Genomic DNA, 15679 nt, shown 5'->3' on the forward strand with positions numbered 1-15679 from the left:
GACTATGGTGCCCTAGACTCATCTTATATACTTAACTTCTCCAGCTCTTGAATCAACCATATCTCTAAAGACCCCTGATTTCTTCTTATTGGAGAATGGTATTAGAAACGGATACCTGGGTGAGAGGTACAGTCTGATTTTTAAATTGCTGCAGAGTTCATTTATTTTAAGGTTGCCTAAGTTGGTGAGAATTCCAGACTTTCAGAAATTTGGTAAAATGCAATAATAAGACTTTTCTCACAGACAAACAATAGTCTTTAAAGCAGTAAAACTTTAAACACACAGGCACACACATCTAGTCAGTTATATTTCAATAGAAGACTGCAAAAGTAGCATGAATATCTTTATGAAAATAAAGTCACTTTTAAAAACTTGTGGAAGGAAACTTCAGCAAGCCTTCTAAAGTAAACATTTCTCAGGTTTATTTCATATGAATAAACAGATCTATTTTTTTAATGCTCTTCTTAATGAAAAGTTTCTTTAGAGCAGGAGTCTTTTAACTTTTGCAAAAGCTTAAAATGTTGCCTCTTTGAGCTAGTGAGTAGGTGAATAGAAGAATTTCAGGAGCTCAAAACTCTTCTCAGAAACAATCTCCAAACCTCTGTTAGGGCAGAAAGTGGATAAACATTAGGATGGGAAAATTTTATCTCTAGTGTGGATTTAGAACATCAAGGGAGAGAATGGTTTAGAATTTCTCTCTGGTGAAACACAAAAGTTTTCATCATCAGCTCTTTAAAGGATAAGGAGCCAGAGGCATAACAAGCAAAAATCCATGACCAGATTCTTGGGGCAAGAAACCAAACTTAATTAGATTTTGAGACCATGTTATATAATACATTGAAAATCTGAAGTTTCAATATAAGGATTGCTTTTAAAATAAATTCTGAAAATTGAAATATAAAATCCAATAAACATCTAGTAAGTATCTACTATAATCAGTGTTAGATACAACAACTTGAATGTTTGTTGTCCTTAAAGTAAAGCCATGAATTATGATTGCTGTGTTACCGTTCTGTAGATCCATCATATGAAGAATACAGTTAAGGGAACTGGTTAACGCAAGTTGATTCAGGAACGGCTGTTTTATACTCAAACAATCTTGTGGTAGAATCAAACATATAGTCCAATTTATTATCAACAAGTTAATAAGTATTCATGAATATAAACTATCTACTAATTCTGGTAAAGGAAGGATACAGAGAAAGGAAGACTTTATGCAGTAAGAATCTTATTTACCATCTGAGCCACCCTGAGAGAGTGAGCATGAATAAGAATCTTAAGAAAAGGGTATAAAATTGGAACAGTGAATATATGAAATGTCCTCATGTTATGTTATAGAGGAATATATAATACATATAATATATAAATATAATACATAATAATATATAAATGAATATTATATATCATTTAATAATTGTTATATCATAAAGGAATATTATATATTTTAAAATCATTGTTATATTATGAAAGAATATTATCTACTATTTTAAAATTAAGCTTTTTTAGTATTTCACATGGAAATAACAAATTTTAGGGCATCATGCTTTTGTATCCTTAGGGAATATAATAGTATTACTAGAATAAGTAAATGAGACTTGCTTTTAAGGCTATGTATCTTAAGAGTTCCTAGACAAGTTTATTTTCCAAGTCATATATTATAAGTCTTTTCTGCTTCAATATAGTGTATGTGTTCACAGAAAAGTTTCTAATAAGTAAAGCACTTGAAATTTTCTATTAGTTTTCATACTTTTTCTTTAAATGCAATGAATAGCTACCTTTGTTCTTATGTACTTCTCTCCTTCATGCTTACTAAGAAATAAAATGTATCTTTATGTCCTTTTTTAAAAACTACTCTAATTTTTTTTTATTATTCATCCATTTTTAATTTTTACAAAAATATTTCAGTATCCTAAGATGTGAATTTTAGACCTGGGTTCGATCCCTGGGAAGATCCCCTGGAGAAGGAAATGGCAACCCACTCTAGTTTTCTTGCCTGGACAATCCCATGGACGGAGGAGCCTGGTGGGCTACAGTCCACGGGATCGCAAAGAGTCGGACGTGACTGAGCCACTTCACTTTCACTTTAGCAACTGATCACATTCAGTTGCTCGTTCATTTACATGTTTAGCAAACAGGTAGCAAATACTTGTTAACTTCCAGCCACTGTTATAGATACTGAGAATACAGCAGTGAATAAAATAGACCCAGTTCAACCTTCATGAAGCTCACATTCAAATGGAGAGAGACAGACAATAAACAAATAGACAAGAAGTATATAATATGTTGGGTGATGATGATATTATAGAGAAAAATAAAGCAGGAGTAGACTTGTCATTCCTTGAGAATAAACAGCACTTATAGGAATGATGCTATCTCAGAGCGCTCTGGTGTTCTCTGGATTGAATTACTGATCCAGCAGACTTTATCAATGAGGAGGTCATTTGAGAGCCCGGAAATGATTGTTTGCTTTACATGGCAGCCGGCCTGTGAGAAACTGGAATATTCTAAAGGCAGCCTCACTCCTTAGGGCAGATGCTTGATTAAAAAAAAGTGAGAACAAAAACCTTCAAAAATAGCTCTTTTTTTTTTTATATTGAGACATTAGGTTGTTCCAGAGAACAGCTTAGAGAAGGATAAAAACTCAATCAGCGCCACCATATTATGTCTGAATTAATACATCTGGAACCTGATGTCACCTTCTAAAATTATCTATGGAGTTTCATTGCTTCCAGAGTCAATGCTGTGGAGGCATGATAATGAACAATAGTGTTCCATCGTTTGGGGGAAGAATCCTGTAGATTTTTTGTGCTTTTGTAATTTTGAGATGGAGAATGAACATCCACATCTTGTTTCCCTAGAACCACGTCCTGTGATCTCTTTTAAGGGCTTGGCTAGCCTGATCTCAGAGCTAGCCCTGCTCTGGTTTCTTTGTGACAGAAAAGGGAAAGAAATTATTACAACCATCAAAACATCTGAGAAACTTCTAGAGATTTCTTTTCAAAAGTAGGTGGGAAAAACAAAAAGTAGGTGGAAACCTAGTTAATATTTATCGTTCCCCAGTACATTTGCAGTTAGGAGAGATCTTTTATATATTAGTATTTCTGTTACTTCAGTTATCAATGGTATCACTAATAATGTGTTAGGGTGCTATTGCTGGGTGAGGTTCTAGGAATACCTGAGTTATACTTGTTATGGTCTTTTTTTTTTTCTCCATGATCCCAAATGAAAAATACCAATAACTGAGAAAACACCAAAGCTAAATAGTTCCTCTTTGTTCCTTCTTTTGTAAAGTATATGTAACAATTGTTTCTACTCCACAGTGTTGTTCAAAGTTCTGCATAAGTTAATGTATATAAGGCGTCAAAAGCTAGATGTCTTTCTTGCCTTCCAGTTTTTTTTTTTTGGAAGCAATAATGATGTAATGATCACAAACAGGGTTTCTGGAGCTAGACTTCCTATATGCAAATTCTCTTCCCACCCTGAACTAGATGGCTGACCTTGGGCAAGTTATTTAACCTTTCTATACTGAAAAAAGAAAAAATGTATATACCTAGCAGGGTATTGTGTAGCATAAATTCATTAATGCAAATACTTGGAACAGTACCTGGTATACTATAAGTACTCAAGAGCTATTTGCTCTTGATTCATTACCACTACTATTGCTATTCTTCCTTGTTTATGGTGTGGCCTTGGCGTTTGGTTAGGCTGAGTCACATAAAGGTCATCTTTCCCTGTGCCAGGAAAACCTAAGAAGCCATCATCCAAATTGGCCAGGATCTGCATTGCCTGTCTTTTCCTCAATCCAAATCTTTTTTTAAAATTACTTTTTATTAGGGTATAGTTGCTTTACAATGTTGTGTTAGTTTCTGCATACAGCAACAATTCACATCTGACTTCTCAGCTCTTAAACTAATGTCAACATTCAGGGGGCAGAAGAAACATATCAAGTAAGACCAACACCAAAAATACTTGCCTCAGTGTCTAGAAAGAGCCTGTCTTGGACCACTTATAACTGTGGCAACAGCCCAGGACACAGTGAATGTGGAGAGAATCCAAAAAGAGTGTGAACAAGAAAGAAATGAAGGCAGGTCCACCTAGGAGTGGGACCCGGCCCACTTTAACAATCCAACCAAAAAGACATATGGGAAAAAGATAGCTTTGGGGCAGTCTTGACTTTTTTTTTCCCCAGGCTTCTTAGAGAAAGAAGACTCTAAGAGGCCACACTTAAGCCCTTGCCAACTTTAGCATGAACAACCAAATGTCTTTGGAATTGAAGTGACCTTACTCAACCTTGTGGAAAAGCATGGCCAAAAATGGAAATCAAAGGGTATGTTCAGACATCCTTTAAAGACCAACTGAGCAAATATCAACTTGCATACAGTCATCTCAACAAAACCCATTTACTAATGAACAAGCCTAATTCATTAAAAGCTGGAACATCAACTTGCTCAAAGAACGATTCATGGAAAACTGACACACCAGTGTTTTACACCAACCAGTTCTAAGGACTGTTTGCTAAAGGCAAAAAGCCCAGGCAAAGGTGGGACCAGGCAGAACCACTATAGTCAACTACAGAAAATGTGGGAAGCTGCCCTCAACTGTCAGTGGTTGCCTTGTGGGATATGAACCCAAAACTTCTAAGTTTTCAAGTGAAAGCTGAAATCTGGATTTTTATGTGACTTGTGCTGACATTTTCATTTTGGCAAGTGCTTAAAATTAAAACCAAAACAAACATGGTGCAAGCCAAACAAACCTCATATGCGGCGGGTACTCCCCCGTGCGTCTGCAGTCTCTGCTGTCCATGCAGGCATTGTCCACTAAACACTCATACTTCTAGTCTTGTTGGGGCATAGATTTGTATCCAAGATGCTCCAAGGCTGACTTCTGAATGTGATTTATTTCACGACTGAGTGTGATTTTCTCTCTGCACAGTTTCTAGATTTCAGCATGGCTTTGGGGTATTTTTCTGAAACCAAGCTTGAGTACCTAGCACCACTCATGAAACAAATAATACCTTTTCTTTAAAAAAGGGCTGTGGGAGTAAGGGAGAGGAGCTGACTTGAAGAGAGTTAGAAATGAAGAGAAGGTGAGCAGGTCTACTTTAACTAGAAAATTTAACTAAGAAATAGAGCTACAGTAACAATAAAATAACAATGAGAATTTTGAGTGGAAACAATCAGCATTTTTTCAGATCATGGTGGCAAGAATTAGGCAAGAACCATATGAAGAGATCACTTAAAATTTTGAGTTATAGTTTCCTTCGTTTTAAGAGGAAATTGATGTACTATAAAGTGGCTTTGAAATATTAACTTTTATCTTAAAATATTAATTAAATATTTTTGAGAGATGAGGGGTAGCATTATGAATGTCAAGAAATTGTGTGATGCTTCATGAAATAGCCTAAATTCCTTCTGATGTTTAGATCCCTTACAGATTGCTAAGGGCAGTGACTGTCTGCCCTTTTGTTTTGCTATTGACTTTCATATTTCTAGTACAGTGTTTGGCTCAGAGGAGGTTCTTAGTAAATTGAATGCTTTGAATTATTTAAATGAGTCTCCAGTTTCAAACATTTATGACTTAAATATATATTTCTATCAACTCTAGAAATTGTGTGTATGCCTTGGGTAGTGAAGAGGGGCATGCTTCAGACTTAGAGGAATACAAAGCATATTCTGATTTTAACACCCAAACAATGTAGTCCATAATATGAAATTCTTCCCTCTCTGCTTATTCTTATCTTTTTAAAATATTTAGTTGTGTGTATTATGACAGCAGGATTCTTCTAGTGTTTTAGTTTCTTGGGCTGAAAGCAATAGCAAATGAAAATAGTCTCTGTGTTTTCCCTGTTGAATCCATATTAGATGGTTTTGGCTGAAAATGCCAGATGCACATTTAAAATAAAATTTTGGGATCATCATAGAGTATTAGGTTTTGACTATGCGAATCTATTTGTAGTTTCCTTCAAAGTGAGGATGCATGGGACAGGGGAGTCCCTTGACATCTGAGGCCTGATGGCTATTACTGGATGAGATTTCTCCCAGCTCCCCATCACTAGCATCATTTCTCCTTGATCTGTTGAACTACTGTGCTATCCTCCAGCATTTTGAGATACATCAAGCAAGCAGAGAAGCTCTAGGATGAAAGCTCAGATGTTAACTTGAATTCAGTTGCCTGGATCCTCTGGTTGGGCAGAGAGGTTTCCCGTCTAGCAACAGGACAACTATAGACCAATAGCTCAGACTGCACAGGACCTGTCAAAGGGAAAAGGGCCTGAGTAGTGAATAGTGAAATTTCGTTCCTAATCATCATAGATCATTCTTCCTCATCAACCTTTTTTTCCCCAGTGTGGCTCTTCTTTGAAAGCATTAGGCTATCAAATCAGAAATTCTAGGACATTTTTAAGATGGCCTTGAGTATTTCCTAGCTTTTTAAAGCTACTAACAATGCAGGAAGTGAACTTGTGAGGTCTGGCATAAATACTAACAAATACTAAATGTTACTTGAAGGATCATTTATCTTAGGATTGATCAACAAAAGATGCCATGTGTACAGAAATTGCCTCATTTTCTCAGCTGAATTTCCATCTAAAATGGAGAAATTTCCCAAGTAGTACCAATTCTTTTGAGTATTACTTAAGGTTCTTTTTCTGTTTTTTTTTTTTTTTTAATTTTTTTTGAGATAGATATTTCTATATTTTCTCTGAAGTAATGTGTTTACTACTCCTGTCATTAGCTACTTTTTCATTCATTCATATAACAAATGTTTCTAAGCATCAATTATATGCAAGGGTATGCTGATACAAATTTATGTAAATAGATCAAAAAGAATAAGGGAAAATAAACCCATCTAGCCACATATATGTTAATTTTTAAAAGTTTAAGCATTATGCAAGAATGTATTCTGCAGAGATTATTTTGGCAAGTAACTATGATCTACTGGCAAAGAACTTTGTTCTTGGTGAGATAGCTAAAATATAATTTGCTTTAGTCTGTGTTATGCTCTGTATTTTAAAGTCAGCTTTGCTGACTATAACTAGACCATACATTTGTTTTTGAAAAAACCTGTCTTAAATTTTTCATTGAATTTTATTTCCTACTTAGCCCAACTTTTTATTTGTAAAAAAAGTGATCAAAGTATTTTGGGGGGCTTCCCTGGTGACTCAGTGGTAAAGAATCTATCTGCTTGCCAGTGCAGGAGACATAGGTTCAATCCCTGCTCCGGGAAGATTCCTCATGCTGCAGAGCAACTAAGCTCATAAGCCAGAACTACTGAGCCTGTGCTCTAGAGCCTGGAAGCCACAACTGCTGAGCCCATGTGCTGCAACTACTGAAGCCCACGTGCCCCAGAGCCTGTGCCCCACAAGAGAAGTCACAGCAATGAGAAGCCAGCACACTGCAACTCGAGAGTAGCCCCTACTTGCTGCAACTAGAGAAAAGCTCACACAGCCACGAAGACCCAGCACAGCCAAAAATAAAATAAACAAATAAATAAAATTATAAAAAAGTAGAAAACAATCTAAAAAAATTTTTTTTTATTTTTAAGACCTATGAAAATTAATGGTAATACAGAGGCCCAGAACAAAATATTCCGTTTTGGCTTCTTGTTATTTGATTTACAACTCCTTCATCCCTTAAAAATACTTTATAATCTTCTTTCCTTCCAATTTCCAATTGAGACTTTATAAATTTATAAAATTAGTGACTTGAAACATTCTAATTTTGTCTTTTAGAGGAATTTCTTGATATAACTTCAGATCATTGGATTTTCCCTAAGATACCAAATGAAAGTGTAAGTTCTGCTTAATTAGAAAAGTTGAATTTTAGTTACTTTGAATATTGTCTTTTAAGTATATTCAAAATCATTGTTACTTGTGTTTACATTCTTTAGTCTGAAGACATAAATGGTGCCTTTACAAATCTGATAAAGTGTTTGTTTTTCCATGCTCTTTTGCTATTAGGTGATTTGGACTCTTGGGATCTGCTTATTTGCCTCTCTTCTAGGACATCTGGTGGAAAACCCTGCATATCAAAGGAAGACATGTGCCAATTAAATTTACATCAAAAGGTAAACATTCTTTTTCAAAAAGTGAACAAATCTTATCAGACCTATAGGAATTTTTTTGAGTTTCCTATGACCATATTTACTTATTTTAAATTTAATGTTTTTCCTTTTTTATTATTTATTACAGTATAATTGCTTTACAATATTGTATTGAAATTTCTAATGTACAGCAAAGTGAGTCAGCTATAGATATATATATGAAAGTGAAAGTGAAAGTGAAGTCACTCAGTTGTGTCCGACTCTTTGTGACCCCATGGACTATAGCCTATCAGGCTCCTCTGTCCATGGGATTTTCCAGGCAAGAGTGCTGGAGTGGATTGCCATTTCCTTCTTCAGGAGATCGTCCCAAGCCAGGAATCGAACCCAGGTCTCCCGCATTGCAGGCATGCTTTACGGTCTGAGCCACCAGGGAAGCCGAGGGAGATATATATATATATATATATATATGATTCCCTTCCCATTGAGGTCCCCACAGAGCATTGCATAGAGTTCCCTGTGCTGTTTAGTAGTTATCTATTTTATACACAGCGGTGTATTTATGTCACTCCCAACTCATCCCGTTCTCCCTTTCCCCCTTGGTATCCATACTTTTGTTCTCCACATCTGTGTCTATTTCTGCTTGGCAAATACGTTCCTCTATACGGTATTCCTAGATTCCACGTATGTGCGTTAATATCCAGTGTTTGTTTTTCTCTTTCTGATTTAGTTCAGTGTGTATGGCAGTCTGTAGGTCCATCCATGTCTCTACAAATGACACAGTTTTGTTCCTTTGCAATGGCTGAGTAATATTCCATTGTATATATGGACCACATCTATATCCATTGCTCTGCTGATGGACATTTAGGTTGTTTCCATGTTCTGGCTATTGTAAATAGTGCTGTAATAGACCTATGGTTTTTAACAACAGTATTTCCTGGTCCATAATGTTGAAAAAAAAAGTCTTGAAAAACTGGAGCCATTGCGTCCTTGAAGAAAGTTTCAATGGCCATTCCTCTACACTTCACCACAAAACGTTCACCATTTTGGGCTTCCCAGGTGGTACTAGTAGTACTGCCTGACAATGCAGGAGGTATAAGAGATGCGGGTTTGATCCCTGGGTCAAGAAGATTCCCTGGAGGACAGCATGACAACTCACTCCAGTATTCTTGTCTGGAAACTCCCATAGACAATGGAGCCTGATGGGCTATAGTCCATGGGGTCGCAAAGAGTCAGATACGGCTGAAGTGACTTAGGACCCATACATGCCTTCAACTTCAACTCCTATGAATCAATATCCAATTTTACCCAGTAGGATGCAAGACTTGGCCTAAGAAATAGCCTATCAAGCTTCTCAGTCCATGGAATTTTCCAGACAAGAGTACTGGAATGGGTTGCCATTTCCTTCTCCAAAGAAATAAATAGCGTATGGATTTTTGCTTATCCTGGTCACTTGTTTATCCAAGTAGTAAAGATTTTATTTACTAATTCCTTGTTTTGATGTTTTCAAAGTTAAGTTGAATTACAACAAAATTCATAGTTTTTAAGTTAACTTTTAAAGTTGACATCCAATATTTACTCCTGTGTATAAACTTTTATAAATACTTTTAGAAAAACTAACGAAAGGCTTACAGTGTGCTAGTCACTGTGCTGGAAAATTTACTTATTTACGATACCTTTAACAAACCTATGAGAAAAATGTCCAAACCAATAGATGTCTTTCAGTAGTAAAGAGTACTATAGAAGCTCCCCGAACATTTGGTATTTCTGCAGTTGACAGTGGTGATCACCCCTTCCTCCTTCTGGCCCTTCCCTTGGAGGAGCACATTCTTTCGCTTTTTCTTGTACATCTTTGCATCTTTGGCTGTCCTTTCTGGGTTCTTCAGAGCCACCTTTCCTCTGTCCATTCTTTAAATGCCTCTGTTCCCCAATACCACCTCTAAAGTTTCAACTATCATTTGTAATTGATGACTCCCAAATCTACATCTGAAGTTCCAAGCAGTTTCCCAGGCTTCAGGATTTCCTGTATAACTACTCTCTAAACATCTCCACTTAAATGTTGCACAAACACCTCAGGTTCAATGAAGAGTAAATGGATTCATTGTTGTCTCTGGTAAATTCACTTCTGTGCTGGCATTTAGAAGCTCTGCAAAACTGCACTGCTGGTCATAAGTGTGGTTAATCACTCTGTCACTTCCTAAGATAGAAATTAGCCTTCACCTTTGAGTCCTTTCTCTCCTATGTCACCTGCATTCTGTCAATCACGAATACTAAGGAATTTAGCTTCTAAATAGTTCTCAAATATCATACCTACTTTCCAAACTTACTACCTTTATTCTGATCAGACAGTCACCATGTGTAACCAGGACAGTTGCCAAAATCTCTTCACTGATTTTTCCAAAGCAAGAATGTTTTGCCCCTGAAATCCATACTGCTCACAGTTATCAGAGTGAAAAATACAAATTGCTGACTCAAGCTGATTACTCCTGTCATTAAAATCTTGCACAGCTTCCCATTTTAGCTACAGGATAAAGTTGACAACATTTGCTGTGTATCTCAGTCAGCCCCCAGCAGGAAACAAATGCCATACTCAAGAATTTAACTGAGGAAAAACTAATAAAAGAGCTATTTACAGAGCCTTTGGAAGGAAAAGAGAAACAAAAAGATTTAGAGGCACTCAGCGACCAGCTACATTATAAGATTTTACCACCCTTGATCTGAAGAAGGGTATGTAGAAAAAATGACATAGCAGAAGCTAGTAAGAGCCAGAGACAAGAAAGAAAGATTGGTGGGAAGGGGCTACATATGTCAAGAATGCAACCATCACCAGATCACAGCCCTACAGAGGGAAGCCAGAAAGATAAGGAAGTATTCACCCGCTCTCTACTCCTACCTTGCAGTCTCTTGCCATAGCCTCCTACTGAGTACCATTCTAAGTGCTTACTGTATTTGTTTATATCCATTCTTTATATACGAAGAGACTAAAGCAAAGAGAGATTAAGACGACTGCTTAAATCTTCCTTACTAATAAATGAAGCACCTAGGATTCAAACTCTGGCCGTCTTACTTTAACTTCTGTGCTGTTAACCGTTATCACTGTCGAACCTTTCTAAATAAATATTTAGCCACTGTATTTAAACCCTAGTCTAATCAATATTCTTAAAGAATATATAAATTCTAAATGATCCATGTTAGATAACTGTCACTTTGGAGCATGAATAATTTGAAGTTTTGTGAATCATGACTTGTTTATGTAAACATAAATAGTCAAAACAGAAGTTGCTTCAGATTTATTTGGTATGTGTTAGGATTGTCAGTGACCTTAGAATGAAGGTCATCGGCTCATGTTAGAATTACTCGCCATTTCAGAGCTTTGGAATTTAAGTGCTTAATGAAAATGATCTTAAGATCTGTTATAGGTGATGAATGACCAGGAGTTTCTCTAGCCAGGGAGAGACTAAAAGGAACTTAAAACTGTTTGGTGGTTCATGAGATGCTAAAAATGAAGCGAGGGCCACTCTTTGGGATAACACTAAGTAAGTGGGGCTCTGTCACACCTCTGGCATGTCGTAGGGTTTTAAGAGCAGGGAGACTCTTTTCTAACTCTGAAAGTTTGTAGAGTTCACAGTCCTTGAATCTGGGATGCTGTGTTTAGTCCTTGGAGCACTGAGAACTACTGCAAAGCCTCTTATACAGATGTGTATAACGGACTTTTGGACTCAGAGGGAGAGGGAGAGGGTGGGATGATTTGGGAGAATGACATTCTAACATGTATACTATCATGTGAATTGAATCGCCAGTCTATGTCTGACGCAGGATGCCGCATGCTTGGGGCGGGTGCATGGGGAGGACCCAGAAAGATGTTATGGGGAGGGAGGTGGGAGGGGGGGTTCATGTTTGGGAATGCATGTAAGAATTAAAGATTTTAAAATTTTAAAAATAAAAAAACTTAAAATTAAAAAAAAAATAAAGTTTGTTAGGTCATTTTCAGGTAAATATGATGGAGTGATAATTGCATGTGAGCGATGTGGATGATAATAAGACTTTTTTTCTTTGATTAGCTAGGTCTCTTCTTGCCATTAATTCTCTTCCTTATGGATAATACCAAACAGCTTTCAGAGAAGATCTGATTTTTGATAAAATAAAAGATGTAAATATCTATACAGATCTAGTGAAGAAAAAGAACAGTTTCCTAAGATACAACGTGACATGTGTTTCACTGTCAATGTTCATGAGAAATCAGAAGCAAAATTTTCCCTGGGTGCTTTCCTATACTTTATGTAAATAACCCAAATTCAAATATCTGCTTTCCTTATAAGTTAATGGTATTACTGTGGCTTTAATTTTTTTTTAATAAAACTTTTCTGAATGTTTATAATTAATATTCTACTATTGCTCTTATTAATGAAATATATCTCAAAATAAGAATGATTTTTTTTCTGACAGTATGTAATAGAAACAATTTAAATGACAGATTACCACAGATTAGGTTTGTAGAAGGTACACTGGGATTGAAATATTTTTAAATGCACATTTCCTTTCTCTCAGTTTGATCTCAGAAATATTCTGTGGCTCAAGTGTTATTATCATTTGTTTCATATATATTCAAATCCTTTCAAAGATACAGAAGCTTTTGGGCCAGGAAAAACAGCAGTCTCTATAAAATCCACACGCACGTGTATACATAAAGCATTCAAACCCAATACAAGATCAGTATGTATTAGAAGTGCCTCTTTGGTTGGTAATGAAGTGTCCATGTAGGTTTCTCAGTTGTAACCTCTCTCTCTGGGGGAGATGTTGATGATGGGGGAGGCTGTGTGTGGGTGGGGGGAATGGGCATATGGGAAATCTCTGTACCTTCTCTTCAGTGTTGCCTTACCCTTAAAATTGCCCAGCCCCAAATAAATTCTGTTGAAAATAATTATTGCAGTATTAAGCCAGAGAAGCTCATTGTATACAAGTCAGCTAATCCCAATGAAAACTTCTCTGATTATGTCCCACTTGATAATGAAGCAAATCTTGTATATATTATGATGTATGTAAAAATAAGAATAAAAAGCAATAGGATATAAAAGAACATTATTAGGTTTAACTAATACGAAGTTAAAATATGTGTAATAAAGTTGATTTACCACAGCTGTTAAGACCCATAGTGTCGTGTGTGTTTACTTCTTTGTGTTTATTTATTTTAACTGCTTAGTTTGGTGCTCGGTTCCAGCATATAATGGAGATGATACTTCTCGTGTCACGTGTCGCCTGGGTCATGTCATCTGCTTCGACTCTGTTAATTCCAGAGATGTGCTTTGGAGCAAAGAGCAGGGGAAGCATGTCATTGGGTGGGGGATGCAAAAGTGAGAGCAATTGCTTCCTTTGGCTTGGCTCTGGCTTTCTGAAGCAAGTGCTTGGCTGGCCCTCAGTCAGTTCATCATCCTGACACAAGATCTCATGTGAAAAGTCATCTCTCTGATCCTGCTCATGCTCAGGCTCAGTCACTTAGTTGTGTCCAAGTCTTTGACACTGCATAGATTGTAGCCCGCCAAGCTCCTCTGTCCATGAGATTTTCCAGGCAAGAATACTAGAGTGGGTTGGCAGTTCCTTCTCCAGGGGATCTTCCCAACCCCAGGATCAAAGCCGGGTCTCCTGCATCTCCTGCATTGGCAGGAGCATCTCTCTGATAAGACACAGCAAGTAACCTTTGTTTCTGAAATCTGTGTAAGCTGTACCCTGTCTTTGCAGCATCTACACACATTCTTCTGGCCCATTAGTTCAGTTCCTGTAGTTCGTTTTACCAGGGCTCTGCAACTCCTTTCCATCTGTGGAAGTTGACTTCCCTGGTGGCTCACATGGTAAAGCATCTGACTACAATGTGGGAGACCCAGGTTCGATCCCTGAATTGGGAAGATCCTCTGGAGAAGGAAATAGCAACCCACTCCAGTACTCTTGCCTGGAAAATCCCATGGACAGAGAGAGAAGCATGGTAGGCTATAGTCCATGGGGTCGCAAACAGTTGGACACGACTGAGCGACTTCACTTACTTTCTTTCACTTTGTAGAAGTCAGGATGGTATAAAAAGGATGTTGTAAGCATCTGCAACAGTAGCACATTTTCTCTGAGCCCTTCAAGAAGTGGGTGGAGATTTTAAATAGGACCTGTACACAGCCTTTCCTGCTACTTAGCTAATGCTGCTTCTCTTTCTTGGCCCTTCTGTCATTACAGATTCTATTTAGTCAGTATTGACTGAGTGATTTTTTTTTTTTCCTTAAATGGAGGAAAATGGTTCAAGTATATGGGCTTTTAAACCTTTTCACAATCAAATTTAGAAATGTGTTTTGTGTGGTAAAAATAACAACATAAAACCACTAAACCTCTATGGTGGACTCCCCAGACCTTTGCAATGGTTTGTCCCCTCCCTCCAACCTCTCTTAGGAATTCTGAATTGAAAATTTTAGGGTTTTATGAAGGCCCTTCTTTTCCTACATTTAGACTCTAAAAGTGATCACTTTTGAATTTGAGAAATGTAGACATCCTAAAATCTAAAGTATACTATCCACTTTTCTCAAGTCCTATGTTCCCAAGAATGGGTTCTGCTGAAGCCTGGGCTTTAGTACAGTATAGATGTGGTACACACATACAGTGGAATATTAGTTGGCCATTAAAAAGATTGAAATAATGCTATTTGCAGCAATATGGATGGTGGACCTGGAGATGATCATACTAAGTGAAGCAGTCAGACAAAGACAAGTATCATATGATACCATTTATACGCAAAAAAATTTTTTTTAAAGATACAAATGAACTCATCTACAAAACGGAAACAAATTCAAAGACTTAGAGATTGAATTATGGTGACCAGAGAGGAAGGATGGGGAGGGGATGGATAGACTGGGAGTTTGGGGGATTGACATGTACATGCATGCTAAGTCACTTCAGTTGTGTCCAACTCTTTGTGTCCCCGTGGACTGTAGCCCACCAAGCTCCTCTGTCCATAAGATTCTCCTGGCAGGAATAGTGGAGTGGGTTGTTGTTTCCTTCTCCAGGGGATGTTCACAACCCAGGGATTGAACCCGTGTCTCTTATGTCTCCTGCATTGGCAGGCAGGATCTTTACCACTAACACCACCTGGAAAGCCCCATGTATATACGTCTATGTTTAAAACAGATACCCACTGCTGTGCATACACACTGAGGAAACCAGAATTGAAAGAGACACATGTACCCCAGTGTTCATCGCAGCACTGTTTATAATAGCCAGGACATGGAAACAACCTAGCTGTCCATCAGCAGATGAATGGATAAGAAAGCTGTGGTACATATACACAATGGAGTATTACTCAGCTGTTAAAAAGAATTCATTTGAATCAGTTCTGATGAGATGGATGAAACTGGAGCCGATTATACAGAGTGAAGTAAGCCAGAAAGAAAAACACCAATACAGTATACTAACACATATATATGGAATTTAGAAAGATGGCAATGACGACCCTGTATGCAAGACAGCAAAAAAGACACAGAGGTGTATAACGGACTTTTGGACTCAGAGGGAGAGGGAGAGGGTGGGATGATTAGGGAGAATGGCATTGAAACATGTATACTATCATGTAAGAATCGAATCGCCAGTCTATGTCCGACGCAGGATACAGCAT

The 15679-nt window shown here is 37.3% G+C and overlaps 1 protein-coding gene across 3 annotated transcripts in view; it reads left to right on the forward strand.

Annotated features, from left to right (window-relative positions):
• Nucleotides 1-15679, forward strand: part of CPED1 (cadherin like and PC-esterase domain containing 1) — a 327294-nt gene that overhangs the window by 70767 nt on the left and 240848 nt on the right. For all 3 annotated transcript variants that reach the window (XM_069588269.1, XM_069588270.1, XM_069588268.1), the window contains one exon: nt 7958-8064. In XM_069588269.1, coding sequence (XP_069444370.1) covers nt 7958-8064 — 107 coding nt within the window. The remainder of the gene's footprint in view (nt 1-7957; nt 8065-15679) is intronic.

Source organism: Ovis canadensis, chromosome 4, assembly GCF_042477335.2.
Source record: "Ovis canadensis isolate MfBH-ARS-UI-01 breed Bighorn chromosome 4, ARS-UI_OviCan_v2, whole genome shotgun sequence".
Classification (NCBI taxonomy): Eukaryota; Metazoa; Chordata; class Mammalia; order Artiodactyla; family Bovidae; genus Ovis; species Ovis canadensis.